This window comes from Balaenoptera acutorostrata, chromosome 6 (genome assembly GCF_949987535.1).
Source record: "Balaenoptera acutorostrata chromosome 6, mBalAcu1.1, whole genome shotgun sequence".
NCBI lineage: Eukaryota > Metazoa > Chordata > Mammalia > Artiodactyla > Balaenopteridae > Balaenoptera > Balaenoptera acutorostrata.
Window position 1 is genome coordinate 5,352,478 of NC_080069.1, and position 21,355 is coordinate 5,373,832.

Genomic DNA, 21,355 nt, shown 5'->3' on the forward strand with positions numbered 1-21,355 from the left:
ACTCTCTAAAACTCTAAATGTCTCAATTTTCAATTAAAAGAGGGACTAAACTTGATGATACCATAAGTGTGGTTGCAGCTCTAAAAATGTGCCTACAGCTAACTATGCTTCTGTAGATGGGACACCTCGAATATATATGATCAGGTTTTTCTTGGTTTTTTTTTTCTTTGTCTGTGAAGAAACGGAATCTCTTTAATGTTTCCATATAATATAGTATAACAGGCAGTTTCCTTTTTCCTATTTCCTTTTTTATTTGAAAGAAGGCAGAAGACTAAGATGGTCGTGTTCATTTGTGTTGTTTGCCCACTATTTCTGGCTATAATTCTTCTGCACTATATAGGATTGCACTTCCTGGGCCCTCATGCCAGGTAAATAGTTCCGACCAGTTATTTGTAAGCAGAGAGAACTATGTCGTTTTAGAGACAGACCATTTAATTACCAGCTTTGAGACCCATCACTGTTCTCATTGACCTCTGGCACAGTGATTGACAGTGGTCCAAATGTTGGCTGTTCTCAGTGACAGCAGGAAGAGACCCTCTAGCAAACCAGTGATGAATAAGCAGAAGATGCAAGAAAGAGAATATTCACTTTTTTGAGTCATTGGGATTTGGGGTTATTTTTGACCATAACATAACACCCTGACTGATCTGTTTAATATAAATAGATAGAAAAATCCAGTAAAACAAAAAATAAAGTCATACTTTAGATAAGCTAACAGAATGATCTAAGGATTAAAATATGCAAATCCTTTCATTCAAACATTCTAGTCAAATCTTACAGTCTGAAAATTTGAATTTTTAAAATGTGAGTTTTGACACTGTGTCCAAAACTAAATACTCAGGCTTAGGCAGTGAGAAAGAATGTTTATGAAGGTCTTAAGAACCTTAAATGCAAGTTTACCTAAACGCTCACAGAATAAAGGTTGACATTCTTGCATGGACAATAAAATATCTGTTTTAGACAAAAAAAAAATCACAAATAAGTCTAGTACTTATTTCATGTATCTCTATTTTTTTAAAAAAATTGGCTTATTCCTATAGTCAAAAGAACCACTTATTTTTTGTGAAACCAATGAATTTATGAAGATAAATTAATGTAACTCTGAAAGGAATGACAGTTAAGTATGTTTAAAATAAACAATGCTGTTAAACTAAATCTATTTTTAAATCTCTCAGTTTATTAAATGCCAATAGAGAATATCAGAAAATGTGTGTGTTCTATTCTGGGGAAACTTAGAAGCCTATGAGAAATTTTCTATTGAATTTTATTTTCATTACTGTGAACGGTTTAGCAGAATGTTTACAGACTGATTTGGGTTTTTGTCAGCTTTTAAAATGCCTTCATGATTTGTCATTTCTCACAAGTAGCTTTTTAAGAATTTAAACTATTTCTTTCATCTCTCTGGTGCATTTAAGAATGTTTTTTCCATTTATTTAGATAAATTGTTACTTAACAAAGGCATGTCCTCATCTCTGAGCCATTCCTTAACTCCAAGTTAATTTTATGTGAAGGCTTATTTGAAAATAATACAGCAATATGAAATGCAATAATACAGGCATCTTCACCCATATTCCTATAAACTTAATGCAACAAATGTTTTAAATTGTCCCTATTTTCTTTTTATAAATTTGCTGCCTATAAATTTGTAACCATAAGCATACAAATTGTCTGACTTCATTTTACTTATTTCTTCAACACAGTTCCACAGTGCCACATTGTCTTCCCATTTCGCAAATTTCCCATTCTCAGCCTGACTTGAGGTTAAATCTAAAATACACAGGTTGCAGATGCTTAATAAAACCCTGGATACTCTTCAGTATTTCTAGTAATAATGAGAAGCAGTCATCTGGACCTCAACTTGGCCAATCCAATGGCTGACTTTGAGAGTGAATTCAATTTCCTTTGGAGCAGCTTAAGTGCTAGAATAACTAAGTATAATTTAATCAGTTCAAGCACTATCACAAACAGGCTGATTTTCCTTAGAGTAAAAATCAGATCAGCACCCTCATTATTTTTGCCCAGAGTATTACAGTCTCTAACCTTTTTTCCTTTTGTTTCTTCTGTCTTTGGTGCATCATTTGCCCGGATGCCAGGGGAATATGTAAACGTGATCCTGTCTTCCTCATCATTAACAATATGTGAAATACTTCACGTTGACTGCAGGCTAATGTCCAGATTTCTTAGAATCACTTCAAGATCGTACATGATCTGTTCTCAACATACAGACTCATCTATAAAGACTTCCCTAATTCTTTCAGACAAGGTTAACCATACTTCCTTTGGGCTTTTCATTGCCTGAGTGCCATCTATTATGTCACTTGTCTCATTTGAGTCTAATTATTTTATATATTTGTCCACTGGTCTGTGAATCCTTAAGGGAAGAAACCGTAATTTATTCACCTGTGTATCATAAGTGTCTCTCACTTTCTCTCATGCAGTTCCCATCTCTCCTAGTTCCCTAGCTCCTTCCACAGAGGACTTGACAGGTAAAACAGTAACTGTTAAAGTAACAACAATAACAGCAACAGTAATAATGATAGTATTTATCAAACCCTTGCTATTATCAGATGTAATACTGTACTGAGCACTTTGTATGGATTACCTAATTTAATTCTTATTACACATTATGAAGAAGGTATAACTTTTTGCTTCTTAATTGCTCCACATGAGAAAACTAACCTTATAGAAGTTAAATAATTTGCCCATTGTCACACAGGTAGTAAGTGGCAAAGCCATCATTTAAACTTTGATAGTCTAATGTATAAAGTGTGATTTTTCAATATTTCAGGAATAATTATAAGCACAAAATATGAGTTTTCAGTGTGGTCTAATTGAAAAAATTAATTACAGACATCTATGTAAAGAAGATAACTTTACTACTAATAGTCTACTAATTAGATTAAGGCTATTTTTAATGTAATTTGTGTACATAATTTTATGTGTACACACTGTACATATAAAAATAGTCCTGATAGCTGTATTTCATAGGCATAGAGTAGACTCTGAACAGAGTATCAGTGATCATTAAAAAGTTGAAAGAAAGGGTAAAATGTACCTGTGACAGATTTTTTTTAATTAAAAATATCTCCAGGTGTAACAAACTGCAAGTTTCATAACACTACAGAAATAATGGTGTTTCTTAGGGAATTTTGACCATCACTCTGTATTCAAGGGACAGTTCTTGCCAAGTGTAGTATAATTTATACACCTGTGTCTAAGATTGGGTTCCCTTAAAGCAGACTCTGAGACAGATTTGTCTGCAATACTTTTAAAGAGGTAATCACACAGTGAACCTGGGGAAGTAGGGTGAAGAAGGAAGACAGGGAAGGGGAAGCAGCGAGTACAAGGTGCCTGGCCTGACGCTTATCCCTGTGGGCAGCGGAGGCTTCGTCTCACTGGAAAACCCTGGAAGACGTTACAGAAAACACCTCAGATACGTCTCACCATAGGACTGCTTACTCCCCAACCTCATTGCTTGATACTGGCTCTAGGGGCATTGATTTTTTTTTTTTTCTTAACATCTTTATTGGAGTATAATTGCTTTACAATGGTGTGTTAGTTTCCACTGTATAACGAAGTGAATCAGCTATACATATACATGTATCCCCATATCTCTTCCCTCTTGCGTCTCCCTCCCACCCCTCCCTATCCCACCCCTCTAGATGGTCACAAAGCACCAAGCTGATCTCCCTGTGCTATGCGTCTGCTTCCCACTAGCTATCTGTTTTACATTTGGTAGTGTATATATATCAATGCCACTCTCTCACTTCGTCCCAGCTTACCCTTCCCCCTCCCCATGTCCTCAAGTCCATTCTCTACATCTGCATCTTTATTCCTGTCCTGCCCCTATGTTATTCAAGACCGTTTTTTTCTTTTTTTTTAGATTCCATATATATATGTGTTAGCATACAGTATTTGTTTTTCTCTTTCTGACTTACTTCACTCTGTATGACAGACTCTAGGTCCATCCACCTCACTATAAATAACTCAATTTCGTTTCTTTTTATGGCTGAGTAATATTCCATTGTATATATGTGCCACACCTTCTTTATCCATTCATCTGTCGATGGACACTTAGGTTGCTTCCATGTCCTGGCTATTGTAAATAGTGCTGCAATGAACACTGTGGTGCATGACTCTTTTTGAATTATGGTTTTCTCAGGGTATAGGCCCAGTAGTGGGATTGCTGGGTCGTATGGTAGTTCTATTTTTAGTTTTCTAAGGAACCTCCATACTGCTCTTCACAGTGGCTGTATCACTTAACATTCCCACAAACAGTGCAAGAGTGTTCCCTTTTCTCCACACCATCTCTAGCATTTATTGTTTGCAGATTTTTTTTTTTTTTTTTTTTTTTTTTTTTGCTTTTCTCACTTTCTTCTACAGAACGATTATGTTTACAGGTACTTTAAGCTTTGGATGAGGCTCTGGTTAATTCAGTTTATAGATAAAAGAAGAACTAATTCAACCTAAAGTTCACCATAGAATTTTTTTACTTTTTTTAAAAATTATTTTTAAAATTTTATTTATTTTTTTATACAGCAGGCTCTTATTAGTTACCCATTTTATACATGTTAGTGTATATATGTCAGTCCCAATCTCCCAATTCATCACAGCACCACCACCACCCTCCGCTGCTTTCCCCCCCTTGGTGTCCACACGTTTGTTCTCTTGTTTGTAGATTTTTTGATGATGGCCATTCTGACCGGTGTGAGGTGATACCTCACTGTAGTTTTGATTTGCACTTCTCTAATGATTAGTGATGTTCAGCATCCTTTCATGTGTTTGTTGGCAATCTGTATATCTTCTTTGGAGAAATGTATATTTAGGGCTTCTGCCCATTTTTGGATTGGGTTGTTTGTTTTTTTGATATTGAGCTGCATGAGCTGCTTGTTACTTTTGGAGATTAATCCTTTGTCAGTTGCTTCGTTTGCAAATATACTCTCCCATTCTGAGGTTGTCTTTTCGTCTTGTTTATGGTTTCCTTTGCTGTGCAAAAGCTTTTAAGTTTCATTAAGTCTCATTTGTTTATGTTTGTTTTTATTTCCATTCGTCTAGGAGGTGGGTCAAAAAGGGTCTTGCTGTGATGTATGTCATAGAGTGTTCTGCCTATGCTTTCCTCTTAGAGTTTGGTAGTGTCTGGCCTTACATTTAAGTCTTTAATCCATTTTGAGTTTACTTCTGTGTATAGTGTTAGGGAGTGTTCTAATTTCATTCTTATACACGCTGTCCAGTTTTCCCAGCACCATTTATTGAAGAGGCTGTCTTTTCTCCATTGTATATCCCTGCCTCCTTTATCAAAAATAAGGTGACCATATGTGCATGGGTTTATCTCTGGTCTTTCTATCCTGTTCCATTGATCTGTATTTCTGTTTTTGTGCCAGTACCATACTGTCTTGATTACTATAGCTTCGTTGTATAGTCTGAAGTCCGGGAGCCTGATTCCTCCAGCTCCATTTTTCTTTCTCATGATCGCTTTGGCTATTCGGGGTCTTTTGTGTTTCCATATAAGTTGTGAAATTTTTTGTTCTAGTTCTGTGAAAAATGCCATTGGTAGTTTGACAGGGATTGCACAGAATCTGTAGATTGCTTTGGGTTGTATAGTCATTTTCACAATGTTGATTCTTCCAGTCCAAGAACATGGTATGTCTCTCCATCTGTTTGTATCATCTTTAATTTCTTTCATCAGTGTCTGATAGTTTTCTGCATATAGGTCTTTTGTCTCCTTAGGTAGGTCTATTCCTATGTATTTTATTCCTTTTGTTGCAGTGGTAAATGGGAGTGTTTCCTTAATTTCTCTGTCAGATTTTTTATCAATAGTGTATAGGAATGCAAGAGATTTCTGTGCATTAATTTTGTATCCTGTTACTTTACCAAATTCATTGATTAGCTCTAGTAGTTTTCTGGTACCATCTTTAGGATTCTCTCTGTGGTACCATGTCATCTGCAAACAGCGACAGCTTTACTCTTCTCTTCCAATTTGGATTCTTTTTATTTCTTTTTCTTCTCTGATTGCTGTGGCCAAAACTTCCAAAGCTATGTGGAATAATACTGTTGAAAGTGGACAGCCTTGTGTTGTTCCTGATCTTAGAGGAAATGGTTTCAGTTTTTAACCATTGAGAATGATGTTGCCTGTGGGTTTGTAATATATGGCCTTTATTATGTTGAGGTAAGTTCCCTCTATGCCTGCTTTCTGGAATGTTTTTATCATAAATGAGTGTTGAATTTTGTCGAAAGCTTTTTCTGCATCTATTGAGATGATCATATGGTTTTTCTCCTTCAGTTTGTTAATATGGTGTATTGCATTGATTGATTTGCATATATTGAAGAATCCTTGCATTCCTGGGATAAACCCCACTTGATCATGGTGTATGATCCTTTTAATGTGCTGCTGGATTCTGTTTCCTAGTATTTTGTTGAGGATCTTTGCATCTAAGTTCATCAGTGATATTGGCCTGTAGTTTTCTTTCTTTGTGACATCTTTGTCTGGTTTTGGTATCAGGGTGATGGTGGCCTCGTAGAATGAATTTGGGAGTGTTCCTCCCTCTGCTATATTTTGGCAGAGTTTGAGAAGGATAGGTGTTAACTATTCTCTAAATGTTTGATAGAATTCGCTTGTGAAGCCATCTGGTCCTGGGCTTTTGTTTGTTGGACGATTTTAAATCATAGTCTCAATATCAGTGCTTGTGATTGGTCTGTTTATATTTTCTATTTCTTCCTGGTTCAGTCTCAGAAGGTTGTGCTTTTATAACAATTTTTCCATTTCTTCCATGTTGTCCATTTTATTGGCATATAGTTGCTTGTAGTAATCTCTCATGATCCTTTGTATTTCTGCAGTGTCAGTTGTTACTTCTCCTTTTTCATTTCTAATTCTATTGATTTGAGTCTTCTCCCTTTTTTTCTTGATGAGTCTGGCTAATGGTTTATCAATTTTGTGTATCTTCTCAAAGAACCAGCTTTAAGTTTTATTGATCTTTGCTATATTTCCTTCACTTCTTTTTCATTTATTTCTGATCTGATCTTTATGATTTCTTTCCTTCTGCTAACTTTGGGGGTTTTTGTTCTTCTTTCTATAATTGCTTTAGGTATAAGGTTAGGTTGTTTATTTGAGGAGTTTCTTGTTTCTTGAGGTAGGATTGTCTTGCTATAAACTTCCCTCATAGAACTGCTTTTGCTGCATCCCATAGGTTTTAGGTCGTCGTGTTTTCATTGTCATTTGTTTCTAGGTATTTTTTGAATTCCTCTTGGTTTCTTCACTGGTCTCTTGGTTATTTAGTAGTGTATTATTTAGCCTCCATGTGTTTGTATTTTTTACAGATTTTTTCCTGTAATTGATATCTAGTCTCATAGTGTTGTGGTCAGTAAAGATACTTGATACAATTTCAATTTTCTTAAATTTACCAAAGCTTGATTTGTGACCCAGGATATCAGCTATCCTGGAGAATGTTCCATGAGCACTTGAGAAGAAAGTGTATTCTGTTTTTTTTGGATGGAATGTCCTATAAATATCAATTAAGTCCATCTTGTTTAATGTGTCATTTAAGGCTTGTGTTTCCTTATTTATTTTCATTTTGGATGATCTGTCCATTGGTGAAAGTGGGGTGTTAAAGTCCCTTACTGTGATTGTGTTCCTGTCAATTTCCTCTTTTATGGCCATTAGCATTTGCCTTATGTATTGAGGTGCTCCTATGTTGGGTGGATAAATATTTGCAATTGTTATATCTTCTTCTTGGATTGGTCCCTTGATCATTATGTAGTGTCCTTCTTTGTCTCTTGTAATCGTCTTTATTTTAAAGTCTATTTTGTCTGATATGAGAATTGCTACTCCAGGTTTCTTTATATTTCCATTTGCATGGAATATCTTTTTCCATCCCCTCACTTTCAGTCTGTATGTGTCCTTAGGTCTGAAGTTGGTCTCTTGTAGACAGCATATATACGGGTCTTGTTTTTGTATCCATTCAGCCAGTCTATGTCTTTCGTTTGGAGCATTTAATCCATTTACATTTAAGGTAATTATCAATTTGTATGTTCCTATTACCATTTTCTTAATTGTTTTGGGTTTGTTATTGTAGGTCTTTTCCTTCTCTTGTGTTTTCTGCCTAGAGAAGTTCCTTTAGGATTTGTTGTAAAGCTGGTTTGGTGGTGCCAAATTGTCTTACCTTTTGCTTGTCTGTAAAGGTTTTAATTTCTCCGTCGAATCTGAATGAGATCCTTGCTGGGTAGAGTAATCTTGGTTGTAGGTTTTTCCCTTTCATCACTTTAAATATGTCCTGCCACTTCCTTCTGGCTTGCAGAGTTTCTGTTGAAAGATCAGCTGTTAACCTTATGGGGTTTCCCTTGTATATTACTTGTTTTTTTCCCCTTGCTGCTTTTAATATTTTTTCTTTATATTTAATTTTTATAGTTTGATTAATATGTGTCTTGGTGTGTTTCTCCTTGGATTTATCCTGTATGGGACTCTGTGTGCTTCCTGGAGTTGATTGACTATTTCCTTACCCATATTAGGGAAGTTTTCAACTATAATCTCTTCAAATATTTTCTCAGTCCCTTTCTTTTTTTCTTCTCTTTTTGGGACCCCTATAATTCGAGTGTTGGTGCGATTAATGTTGTCCCAGAAGTCTCTGAGACTGTCCTCAATTCTCTTCATTCTTTTTTCTGTATTCTGCTCTGCAGTAGTTATTTCCACTATTTTATCTTCCAGGTCACTTATCCGTTCTTCTGCCTCAGGTATTCTGCTATTGATTCCTTCTAGAGAATTTTTAATTTCATTTATTGTGTTGTTCATCATTGTTTGCTCTTTAGTTCTTCTAGGCCCTTGTTAAACATTTCTTGTATTTTCTCCATTCTATTTCCAAGATTTTGGATCACCTTTACTATCATTACTCTGAATTCTTTTTCGGGTGGACTGCCTACTTCCTCTTCATTTGTTTGGTCTAGTGGGTTTTTACCTTGCTCCTTCATCTGCTGTGTGTTTCTCTGTCTTCTCATTTTGCTTAACTTACTGTGTTTGGGGTCTCTTTTTCACAGGCTGCAGGTTCGTAGTTCCTTTTGTTTTTGGTGTCTGCCCCAGTTAGTAAGGTTTGTTCAGTGGGTTGTGTAGGCTTCCTGGTGGAGGGGACTGGTTCCTGTGTTCTGGTGGATGAGGCTGGATCTTGTCTTTCTGGTGGGCAGGAGCACATCCGGTGGTGTGTTTTGGGGTGTCTGTGACCTTAGTATGATTTTAGGCAACCTCTCTGCTAATGGGTGGGGTTGTGTTCCTGTTTTGCTAGTTGTTTGGCATAGGGTGTCCAGCACTGGAGCTTGCTGGTTGTTGAATGGAGCTGGGTCTTAGCGTTGAAATGGAGATCTCTGGGAGAGCTTTCGCTGTTTGATATTACATGGAGCCAGGAGGTCTCTTTTGGACCAATGTCCTGAAGTCAGCTCTCCCACCTCAGAGGCACAGGCCTGACACCCGGACAGAGCACCAAGACCCTTTCAGCCTCACAGCTCAGAAGAAAAGGGAGAAAAAAAGAAAGAAAGAAAGAAAACAATAAAGTAAAATAAAGTTATTAAAATACTAAAAAAATTAAAAATAAAGAAAAAATTAAAACGCAATTAAAAAAAGAGAGAAAGAAGAGAGCTACCAAACCGACAAAACAGATCCACCAATGATAACAATCACTAAAAATCAATACTAAAAAAAACAAAAGTGGACAGACAGAACCTTAGGACAGATGGTAAGAGCAAAGCTATACAGACAGAATCACACAAAGTCCACTGCCTCAATTTTGGGATGATTCGTTGTCTATTCAGGTCTTCACAGATGCAAGTACATCAAGTTGATTGTGGAGATTTAATCTGCTGCTCCCGTGGCTGCTGGGAGAGATTTCCCTTTCTCTTCTTTGTTCGCACAGCTCCCTGTGTTCAGCTTTGGGCTTTGGCACTGCCTCTGCATGTAGGTCACCTAAGGGTGTCTGTTCTTCGCTCAGACAGGACAGGTTTAAAGGAGCGGCTGATTAGGGGGCTCTGGCTGACTCAGGCCGGGGGGAGGGAGGTGGGGGTATGGATGCGGGGCGAGCCTGTGGCGGCAGAGGCCGGCGTGACATTGCAGCAGCCTGAGGCGCCGTGCGTTCTCCCGGGGAAGTTGTCCCTGGATCGTGGGACCCTGGCAGTGGCGGGCTGCACAGGCTCCCGGGAGGGGGCTGTGGAGAGTGACCTGTGCTCGCACACAGGCTTCTTGGTGGCGACAGCAGCAGCCTTAGCGTCTCCTGTCCGTCTGTGGGGTCCGCGCTGGTAGCCGTGGCTCACGCCCATCTCTGGAGCTCCTTTAAGTGGTGCTCTGAATCCCCTCTCCTCGTGCACCCCGAAACAATGGTCTCTTGCCTCTTCGGCAGCTCCAGGCTTTTTCCCGGACTCCCTCCCGGCTAGCTGTGGTGCACTAGCCCCTTCAGGCTGTGTTCACACCGCCAACCCCAGTCCTCTCCCTGCGATCCCACCGAAGCCCGAGCCTCAGCTCCCAGCCCCCGCCCGCCCCGGCGGGGGAGCAGACAAGCCTCTCGGGCTGGTGAGTGCTGGTCGGCACCGATCCTCTGTGCGGGAATCTCTCCGCTTTGCCCTCCGCACCCCTGTGGCTGCGCTCTCCTCCATGGCTCCGAAGCTTCCCCCCTCTGCCACCCGCAGTCTCCGCCCACGAAGGGCCTTCCTAGTGTGTGGACACCTTTCCTCCTTCACAGCTCCCTCCCACTGGTGCAGGTCCCGTCCCTATTCTTTTGTCTCTGTTATTTCTTTTTTCTTTTGCCCTACTCAGGTATGTGGGGAGTTTCTTTCCTTTTGGGAGGTCTGAGGTCTTCTGCCAGCATTCAGTAGGTGTTCTATAGGAGTGGTTCCACATGTAGATGTATTTCTGATGTATTTGTGGGGTGGAGGGTGATCTCCACGTCTCACTCCTCCGCCATCTTGAAGCTAGGGGCATTCATTTGCCCCAGAACTTTTGATCTGCCCTTTTTCAGAGATGAGAGAGAGCATTCAGTTGGCTATCTGCTGGTACTTACCAGAGGATCCTCTTGGCAAGTGTTGGGATGGTGATGCTATGGAGATAGTGGCAGTGCCCTGGCATAAGTGCTGGAGCCTGTCACTGTTCCCCCCGTAAACCAGATCTTTTTCTGAGCTACACACATATACACATATATAGATAGATAGATAGATATACACACATAGGTACATACATAGACAGATAGTTGTGTATATCATATATACGATTGTTCTGTTACCGAACTCAGATTCAGCTGCTCGCTGCTCAAAAGGCAATCATTCGAGAGGCAAGTGTCAGTTGAGAGGAAAGGTGCTTTAATCAGAAAAGCCGGCAATCTGGGGAGAAGGTGGACTTGTGTCCAGAGATCAGCTCTGAAGATTCTGCTCAGCCATGACAGTTTTTACAGGAGAAAAGGGGGAAGCATCTCAGGGAATCATCAAGGCAGGAGGTTGGGTTCTGCACCTCCATTGCGTGCAGACTGGCTGACTCTCTCTTCACATGTCATCTTGCCTGCATGATCTGCCAGCAGGATTGCTAAGGGGATTGTTAGAGGCAGAGAGCCCGTGATTCTTTAACTGCTTCATTCCTTATTCTTCTTTTTATCTAGGAAAAGAATGACCAGGTTAGACAAGGCATGGTGTGCATTCAGGAGAGTGTTAAGTCAGGAGTTGGTTTCAATTGCTTAGTGATCTCATTCCTATAATTAGATTCTTTCAAGGTTAGAGGGGAACAGAAATGGGCCAATAGGAAAGGAGCTAAAGAGCTGGTTTCATGTTCAACTAGGTATCATTTTGACACCTCAAACTTAATGTGGTCAAAATTGAACTTATGTTTATCCTCAAGCCTTGCAACCCTCAAATGCCCCTTACACACTGTGCTCTGATGTAGGTCTGTAGTTCGTAGATCAGTTGCCCATGTCCAAAACATGGGAGTCCTCCTTAACTGTTTCTCCCAGACAGTTACTAAGTCATATCAGTTCTTTTCCTAAATATATCTCGAACTGGTCTTCTGCAGGCCACTTTTACCTCTCACTTGCATTTCTGCAGCACTTTGCGAATGGGTTCAGGGGCCTCTCTCAAATGCTTGTATGACACCCTGTTACACTTCTACATATTGATTCCCCTTTAAAATTGTAACTGTCTCTTTACCCTTCTGTATCTCCTATTGTACTGTAAACATCTTAAAGTTGGAGAGTAGGGTTTTTTCATTCTTTTATCCCACTTTGCCTCCTGGCTTAGAGAAAACCCTTAGCAAATCATTGGGACTTGAGAGCATAAATGAATAGAAGGATATTTTCACCTCCCCTGTGTGGTAATAATTTGAGCTTACACAGAAATTACTGAAAACATTTTTATGAGGAAAAGTCCTTTTTGCACATGATTAGTCTTGCATTCTCTTCTGTCTGCCTTTTTTTCTGAATGGATTGTAGGTAGCTGTTAAACATCTCTTTAAAGCCCTAAGCCTATTGATTGCTTATCGTGTATTACTCTGAATGCAATTCTTATTTAATTAATAAGCAAGCGATATGTACAGTGTCTCCTCTTAATGTTTAAAAAATAATTTGCCTTCTTGGGGATATCAGTTACATTCCCAGAACATTGTTAGATATGGTGTTTTGTATTATCCTGAGTATTGATACAGGAAAGCACATTTGTCTTGGGATCTTGCCTTTGCTGAGAAGGATGGATGGGTCTACGTAATTATGATGAGATGTGCTGAATTAATTTAGCACTCTTTTCCAGATTTGTGCATTAGATGTGAAAGCATCCATCTCACTACACTCTCTTGGAAATCACTGACAGATCTGTTTCATATATTGCTTTTTTAAATTATTTTATGTTATCCCACAAGGAACTTCATGTTTTTTTTCTAGTATTTTCATGCCCATTTCATGGTATCCTTTTGATGGTCTTTTCCAATGCTTTTCATTGTACTTGAAAACCTCTAAATCTCTTATTTGATAAATATTGTTACAAATTTTAAAATTTAGATTAAATAATTGATAATAAAAGGACAAGATAAAAAAGAAATGCCTATATTTTATATTTAAATTATTTGTCTAAATTATTTCACTTTATTTTATCTTCCAGGATAGTTAAATTTTTTTGCTTTAATTACATTATATTCCATTATCTGAAGCTGCAAGGCAAGATCCCTTTGTTTTATATCCACAGTGATATTTAAGATATCCTATTGAGATCATAGTAAAATGAAGTGCTGAGATAACTGACTAAAAAACCATATTTTAAGTAATGTTTTGAATATGCTGGTACATTTCTATACATCTTGGTAGAATCTATGCATACTTCAAATTCACACTATAATGTCTGCACTAAACAGTAGCCAGTGTCTTGGCAAAAGATGAAATAATAGATGTTCCTGTATTTAAACAGAAACCGCATTTCTTTCCAGATTTCCACTCTCTTTTTGTTTGTTTGTTTGTTTGTTTTCATGTTATCCATGTCAGAAAAATCACTAAATTTGGTAATTGATTGAAATTTTATCCGATTTTTGTTTTGAAATAACTTAAAGATTTCACAAACTTAAATTAATTCATTATCTTTAATAAAGCTTGGGCAACTGTGACCAATGCTGAGGTAAGAATTAAATCAGATTTGAGACCAGCTTTCTGCCCTGATGTGGCTTATAAATGACTTAAATAAATCACGAATATTGAAAGAATAGCCATGACATATACTAAATTGCTTTTAACTATGCCAGAATTTAAAACCTACTTCCTATTTGGCATCTCAGATTGTTTTACAGTGAAAACAGCAACATGAGATTTCTCTGTATAGTTTTCATTAGGAATGTGATAGTGTCATGATTTGGATCTTAATGTAATTGCATCAGTGTGTGATTATTTAAGATTAAATTTTCATTTATTTCACTTTAAGACTCTTTTCTCCCCAAGAGCCTTAAATACTACCCAGCTGTGGAAACAGACCACAACCAAAACTGATTAATTGGGCATAAATATTACAGAAGTTAAATTTCCAGACTTTCCCAGAAAGTTTAACATTAGCTGTGTGCTCAGTGGAAATGATGTTAATACATATAATTTATCCTTATTACTATTAGAGAACATATTACCAAGAGCACAACATTTCAGTGTACGTCTTACCTTGTTTTCGAGCCACTGGTATAAGAGAGGATAAATAATTATGTCATTAAGAGTGAGTGTGAAAGGAGATCATTAATGAATTCCAGGAATGGGTAGACTAACTATGATGATGTAGAAGCTTTGGTTGGGAAAGTTCTAGGCAAAGTCTAATTTTCACAGTTGTCTGATAACACAATGAGTCAATGGCAGTATAAGACATATTCCAGTCTTGCGTCTGACATAGCCTTTCCTTCCTCTGTCATCTCCAGCTGTAAGCACAAGATGTACCTGGAAAGGCTACCAAACACCAGCATCATTATCCCATTCCATAACGAAGGCTGGACTTCACTCCTCCGGACCATCCACAGCATCATCAACCGAACCCCAGAAAGTCTGATTGCAGAAATCATCCTGGTCGATGACTTCAGTGATAGAGGTAAGATATTGTTAATAATATTTTATGTGATTCTCTTATCACCTACATAATCATTACGGGCTTCTAAAATAAGGCAGACGATCATTGTGATGGTTTCTTTCTAATTCTATCTCAAAGGAGATGATAAAGTTTTGTCTATGTTGTGTTGCTGTGATTTCATAAAATGTTGACCAAATGTGAAAGGAATTGAACGAAAAGTTATTGGCATCATTTGGGGACCTATAAGAAATTTGTATTACATTTCTGTTGTAAATTAGACAGGTATTGGCAGAATGCCTTAAATTCTACCTTCAGCTTCAGGACAAACATTGTAAAATATGTTATGGTAAGTACATATGAATGGTGAAATATTCCAGTAGAACCAGAAAATCTGTTCCCCTTTCTGAAAAGGATCTGCTCTGTTATTTACCAGTGTGATACATTCTCCAGGCTGTGCTTGTGTTACTTCATAAATACTGGAAGTTATAAGTAACACAAATAAATAGTTTTACTTGGCAATTTTAGCTGTTTTATCGTATCTGAACAATAACAACAGCAGAAAGGCCTGGAATGCGGTGTATTAGAAAATTTGACAGAGTTCTACTCTTTTTTTTTTTTTTTTTTACTATTCTGATGAATACAATTTGGTTTAAAAGTCAGGGGAATGAGATTATAGAAAGTTTCTTGAGATTAGGACTTGATAAATCATATTCACTCTAAATAGGGGAAAGTAAAATTCTTCTTGGCTGGTATGAGCGGAGAGGCGGAAACCTTTTCTAAAGATATTCATCTACCTTCTGTTTCATTGCATGAAGGAGCTCTGTTTAACTGTACTGTATGTGTGTAAGAAAGAATGGCAGGAAACGAGTTTGCGTGTTATTCTTATGCCTTCAAGAGCATGCATCTTGAGATCCTATGGATTAATTGAAGTTTTGGAAATTTCATTTACAACAGAAACATTTTCTTCGTAGTACTTAAAAATTCTGTAGAAGTAAAACTGACTGGTGTGTTTAGCTTTGAGGTTCCTTTAGCATTTTTGTCTGCAATGATTCACTTCAAAAACTGATTCAGGGTTTGCCGATAATTCATATGTGTTGAACTTCATAGGCCAAAAAAAAGGTTGTCTATTGTTCTATTAAAATAGTAAACTACAAACTTGGTAATTTAGGTTGATTTCAAAGTAGTTTTTGCCTTGCATTGCTTATATAGTTGTGTGTTCAATAAGTATCTAAATCAGTATCTAATAAGTACCTAAATTAAATGTATTACTTAAAATTAATTTAAATAACACATTGATTTTTATTCTAATTGAGGCTACTTATTTCAAAGCAGTCATTACCACCTCAGGCTAAAAATAGGCATTTCATGTGTTAAAGCTAAAACTTTGCTTTTAAGTAAAAGAATGAAAAAGGGAATAAAGATCTGGGGCCACATATCACCAAATAAATGGCATTTTTTGGTTGACTGGTACCAAGAGAAATAAGACAGTGTATCTGTGGACAATTTTCTACGTAATTGACTTTGTCTTGGTAAACTATTTCCTACAGCAGAATTTTGACCTGGGGGTTATAAAGTAGGAAACACTTGGTAGCAGTAAATTGTGGTTTGTAGAGTTTTTTGCTGGATATTTCTCAAAGGTATTTTTCAGCTGAAAGTCTTTAAAGAGGGAGAAAATAGTGGCATATACTTTTGTCTTGAGTTTAAATCATTGTCATCTCTGTATAGTAGCGACTTTGCTAGACTGTCCCTTCTGCTTAGAATGTCACCCAGGAAGGAAGTGTGTTCTGGATGGTCCATTTCATTGCTGTTAGTGACATGAAGCAACACGAAAATGATTGGTTGGGAGAGTAATGGTGATTTTGACTTTCCTGAGGGACATTTTTAAGGATAATCATTATTTTAATGCTTTCGTAAATCTTTCCTTTAGTTACTCTTTTCCTGTGAACTATCAAGTTGAAAGTAGTATTTTATGATCATTAAACTTTCAAACAGGAAAGCTTTTTGAATATTGCTTTTCATTTTACTAGCCTGACAATAGTGTAAGACTAAACGTTGAAAGACATGTGATAAAAATACTTCCACAAATCTTTTAGAATATACCATAATTCTAAAGGTGCATGGACTAAGAGAAGCCCTACTTTCAAATTTTTGTTTTAGATTACAGAATCTCTTCTGATAAAATATTAGGGTTTAGGTGAACCTAAAAGCATCACTCCTGCTTTCTGAATTGTGAGAAATCTAGAAAATCAACATGGTAAACACAGGTGAGAATCCTGATACCAACTATGAACTGTATGACTTTGGGTAAATTAACCTCGCAGTGTCTCAAATTTCTTATCAAAATGGGGATAAGTAACTCATTAGTTATCTAAATACCTCCTCCTGGGAGGTTGTGATGAAGACCTCCTTTGATGGCTGAAGGAACTGTGCTCCACAGGAGAGCAACTGTTCTCAACTTCTGACCACTCCTCCCCAAATCCTGTCCAGAAACACAACATCAATATTCTACATACTTTTGTGAGGAGATCCTCTCAATTTAATGAAATCTTATTTACAAAATTGAATGAGTCGATCCTCTATCTGTCCATCCATCCATCCATCATCTACCCATCTACCTATCACCTACCACCTCACCCCCACAACTCCGGTTGCAACGGAAGTTATTTAGAAGTCATGCCTTCATAGAAGGCATGAAGACAAATTGTGGTCATTTATAACATGTTGGAAAAATTAGGACTGCATTAACATTTTTTTTTTAAATCTCCAATTTTACTAATAAGCAGGTAGTTTATACAGGTACTGAAGAAAAATGGAATTTTAGAGTTTCAACGAAAGGAGGGTAAATAGAGCATGTCACCTCCCTAAATTATGTCCGTGACCTTAATGTTTATCAAAAATTCCTTTCAGGATTGTTTTTACTATTGTAAGAGAAGGAAAATATTTCCAGCCATCTCTTGTTTACAGGGCCTCTAAGACAAAGAAGTTTTCTCTGCTTTTTAATCAGATATGATGCATAGCCATGCTGTTAAAAGCTATTATACTTTATGCTTTTTTTTTCCCTTTTGGACAACCCAGAAATCAGAGTCTTTTCCACCAATTCTTTAAACATCAAGTTAAATAGGCTAGACAAATTTTAAAGTACAAGAAAATATAGGAGATTTTTTGGCCTCCTTCAGGAAATTATTTCTGAAATGTTACACTTCATATTTATTTTCAGAAATATATTCTAGTTCCAAGTCTGTTCAATATGCATTTTAACACCTTTGCACTGTAGCTCTTCTGAATATTCTCTAATGTCCTTTGGCTAAAGGCAATAAAATTTTGGCAAGACTTAATCAAACATTACTGCTTTATATTTTATGTCTTCCAGGTCAGTAGAATAGCTACACATGAAAAAAAAAAAAAAAAAAAGAAGGAAAGCCAACATGTCAGCCATGTTAATAGCACAAGTGTAATATCGCTTGGAATTCATAGTTCCAAAAAACGTAATCATTCTGTGATTGGTGAATTCTGTAGAATTGGTTTCATAGCAATAGAGAAAAAAATACTAAAGTATTTTTGAATTATAAAATCACTGCAAAGTGCTTTCTAAAAATCAGTTTGAATTTACCCAGTTGACCCAGTTATCAAAATGCTTTTAAAAAATGAACATCCCAGCACTTCTCAGTTTAGAAGCTCCTGAAATGAGCTTGGTAAACAGAGTATTGTTTTAGCCTCAGAACATAAGCCTACTGTCTATAAAAGCAGGAAGGTGCAGGCCTACAGGTAAAATTTCAAAACCAACACCATGTTTTTGCTATCTGACACTTACCAAAGTTAGTGAATATATTTTTTTTTTTCCAGTAAGCTCTCAGAAATACATTTAACAACTTAACTTGAGGCTTCTAACAAGACTTCATGATGACTTTAAAGCAGGACTAATCCTGGGCTTATCTCCAAATTCCAGGCAACCTTCACAGCATCCACACGGAAAATGTTGAAACGTGTGAACTAAGCTGGGGCTTAGCCTCAGAGACAGGGCAGATTTGAACCTGACAGTTCTCTAAAGTTTGTGTGCTTAGAGGAATTCAAGTTTAAACCAAGGGAAACTCACAGGAGAGCTGCCGATACACTTCCCTTAATGCAGGTGTGAGGGCACTGTTGTGCCCCGGATGTGTGTGCACTTACGCACACACATGCACACTAACTCACTCCCGCCCCTGCTTGTTTCAAACTTCCTGGACAGGAAAAGCAGGGAGCTGAGTGGTAGAGTTTCACAAAGACCTATTATTTTCCATGTTCTAGTTAGAGGGAAAATCAGAAACTTAAAAGTATCCTTCCCATCTAGCAAAATCAGCCACTTTAAAGAAATCCAGTTTACTCCTCCTCAGAGAGCACAGATCCTTGCTTCTCAAAGTGTGGTCCAGTGATCAACAACACCAGCATGACATTGAGGCTTATCAGTCGTGCAGACTGTCAGGCTCCATCCAGATATATCAGAATCTTCACTTCAACAACATCTATGTGTAATTTTTATGCAAATCAAGGTTTCAGAATAATTGTCATGTGTCTCAGAATTGGGGTGGGAGCTTCAGTGAGTAATATAAATGCATAAATAGCTTAATTTCAAAAATCTCCTGTGTCTTATCCATATTATTTTGACATACATTTTTCTATTCTTATTATTTAGCATTTAATTGATATCGGATTTATAAATCTGCAAGGGGAAATTTGGGATGGGAATTTGATAGTATTACCTCTACATTATCTAATGTGACATCTGTGATAACATTTCTTTGATAAATGTTGGCATTTTCACAAGTTTGTAGACATTTACTATGCCTTCTCATGAACTCATTTTGTAGCATTTTATGTTGAATTTCAGGTTACTGCGGTTACTCCTCCCTTGCCAATTTTCCTTCTTTGTTATACAAATGTGCCTTCCAGTATTTTGTAGATCTAATTTGCTTTGAAATCATTTAATAATTTTCGTGCCAAATTCAGAAATCGTATGTATGTGTATACATACACACACACAATTTCTTTAAAGGTCCATATTACCATCAAAATCTTAGACTCTTCACATAGTTAAATATGTTTATAAATCTTTAAAATACTGAGAATATTTTAAGTCATTTCACAAGTGGTAATGATGAGTCTTGAATTCCAGGTTCTATTTTACTCAAATAGTCTCCAAGTATACCATTAAGGAAAGTTTCCATAAGCAGACAAATCAGTTAGCACAAGTTTTACAACTATTCAAAGCTGGAAGGTATCATTGGTGTGAAAAGGTTGTAAAATAGATGAAGAATGGTAGTGCATTTCTATCTTAAATGATAAAATACTAACACTAAAGTGCATATAAAGATTCAGAGATGGCAGTCAACAAAAATGCCTTTGTGCTGGTTTTCCATCAGGCCACTAGACTGTAAGACAAGCCATTTTTATGTCTCAGATTTATTGAGCGCCGGTCACTCTAAGTGAATCTTGGAATTGTTTAGATGTATTATTCAGATTTCAAGTTGATTTCAAGGATAATTGCATTTTAAAATCAAAATACAATATTAAATACTAATAAGTAACGGGAACTAAGAAAATATTATAAAATTCAACTGTACACTTTTCTATTTAGAAATTCATTATCACCTGCTATAGAAGTGAAAGAAAGCTGATCGATTTCTGATGATAAATTTGCATATCATGCCGCATAAGGATGAAATGTACAGTTTTAATAAAACTGTTCTGTTTTAGCAATTATTTTTGTGTCTGCTGTCGAAGGGAGTCCAGGGCATAGAGTCGTAAATATGAACGTAGAACAGTTATATGTTCTCAAAGTCAGAGGAAAATAAGGAAGACAATTTATAAAGCGTACATTCTGCAAGTTCCAAAACACAAAATCAACTCATAAAAATGTCTTTATGTATTTGTAAAATATGAGTCCTACTCATCAGTGGCAGAATATGCTTTGAATAGAAGCTGTCTCGGAAGACAAAGCACTCCTGGGATTTCTGTCCCTCTTACTTTTAAACTAAAACTCCCGTCTCACGTGTTGTAAATGTCTGTGTAAACAAAGGACCACATCTGACAAAATAACGAGTTATGTGTCCTTGCTGAGCCTGATATTTGCCATAATGTTTAGACCAGCATTTTGCTGTTTCCTTTTTCTTCTGTAGAACAAATGTGAATAATCCCTCCAGTTTTCAGGATTGTTCCTGAGGGTTACACACAATCGCGAGGGTCAGGATCCTCATGATTACCACTGGAATGCTTTCTTTATTCTGGTAGAAACAGCCTATTTTAAGTAGACGCTTTTTTTTTGCAGATTAGGATCAAAGATCTTGAGATACTGTAAAGGTATATGTTTTTCTCGATGAATTGTTTTATGAATTAGCCTCTATAAGACTGGCACTGGAAAGTTCAGAATTTTGGGCATTATATCCTCTGTCTTCTCAATAAAGTCCTAATGTATCAAATTTGATGAAATTTATTTGTTTCAGTTCAGTTTCAGTAAAATTTATATTTGATTGAATAAAGATACATGTGCTGAAACTTCCACACAAATAGACATTTTTATGTGGTGTTAAAAACTGTTTTTAAAATGTTCTAATGTAGAATTTGAGACTAGAGTGTTGGAATGGACCAGTTCTAGATGAATTTTGAACACAAAAATAAGTGTCTTGGAAAATGTGTAATAGAATAAAGAGGCACACTTAAGTTCTGTTGTCTAGTTGGGCTGTAGTTAGGTATCATATAATATTAAAGCATATTTCACAGTTGAAAAATTTTGTTACTGCTTTCTTTTTCTTTTTTTTTTATATTTATAGCATTGATCATATTAACCTTATTTATC

The 21,355-nt window shown here is 36.9% G+C and overlaps 1 protein-coding gene across 1 annotated transcript in view; it reads left to right on the top strand.

Annotated features, from left to right (window-relative positions):
- GALNTL6 (polypeptide N-acetylgalactosaminyltransferase like 6) overlaps positions 1 to 21,355 on the top strand; it is a 1,175,458-nt gene that overhangs the window by 502,988 nt on the left and 651,115 nt on the right. Inside the window, exon 4 of the mRNA XM_007192672.2 lies at positions 14,381 to 14,547. Coding sequence (XP_007192734.1) covers positions 14,381 to 14,547 — 167 coding nt within the window. The remainder of the gene's footprint in view (positions 1 to 14,380; positions 14,548 to 21,355) is intronic.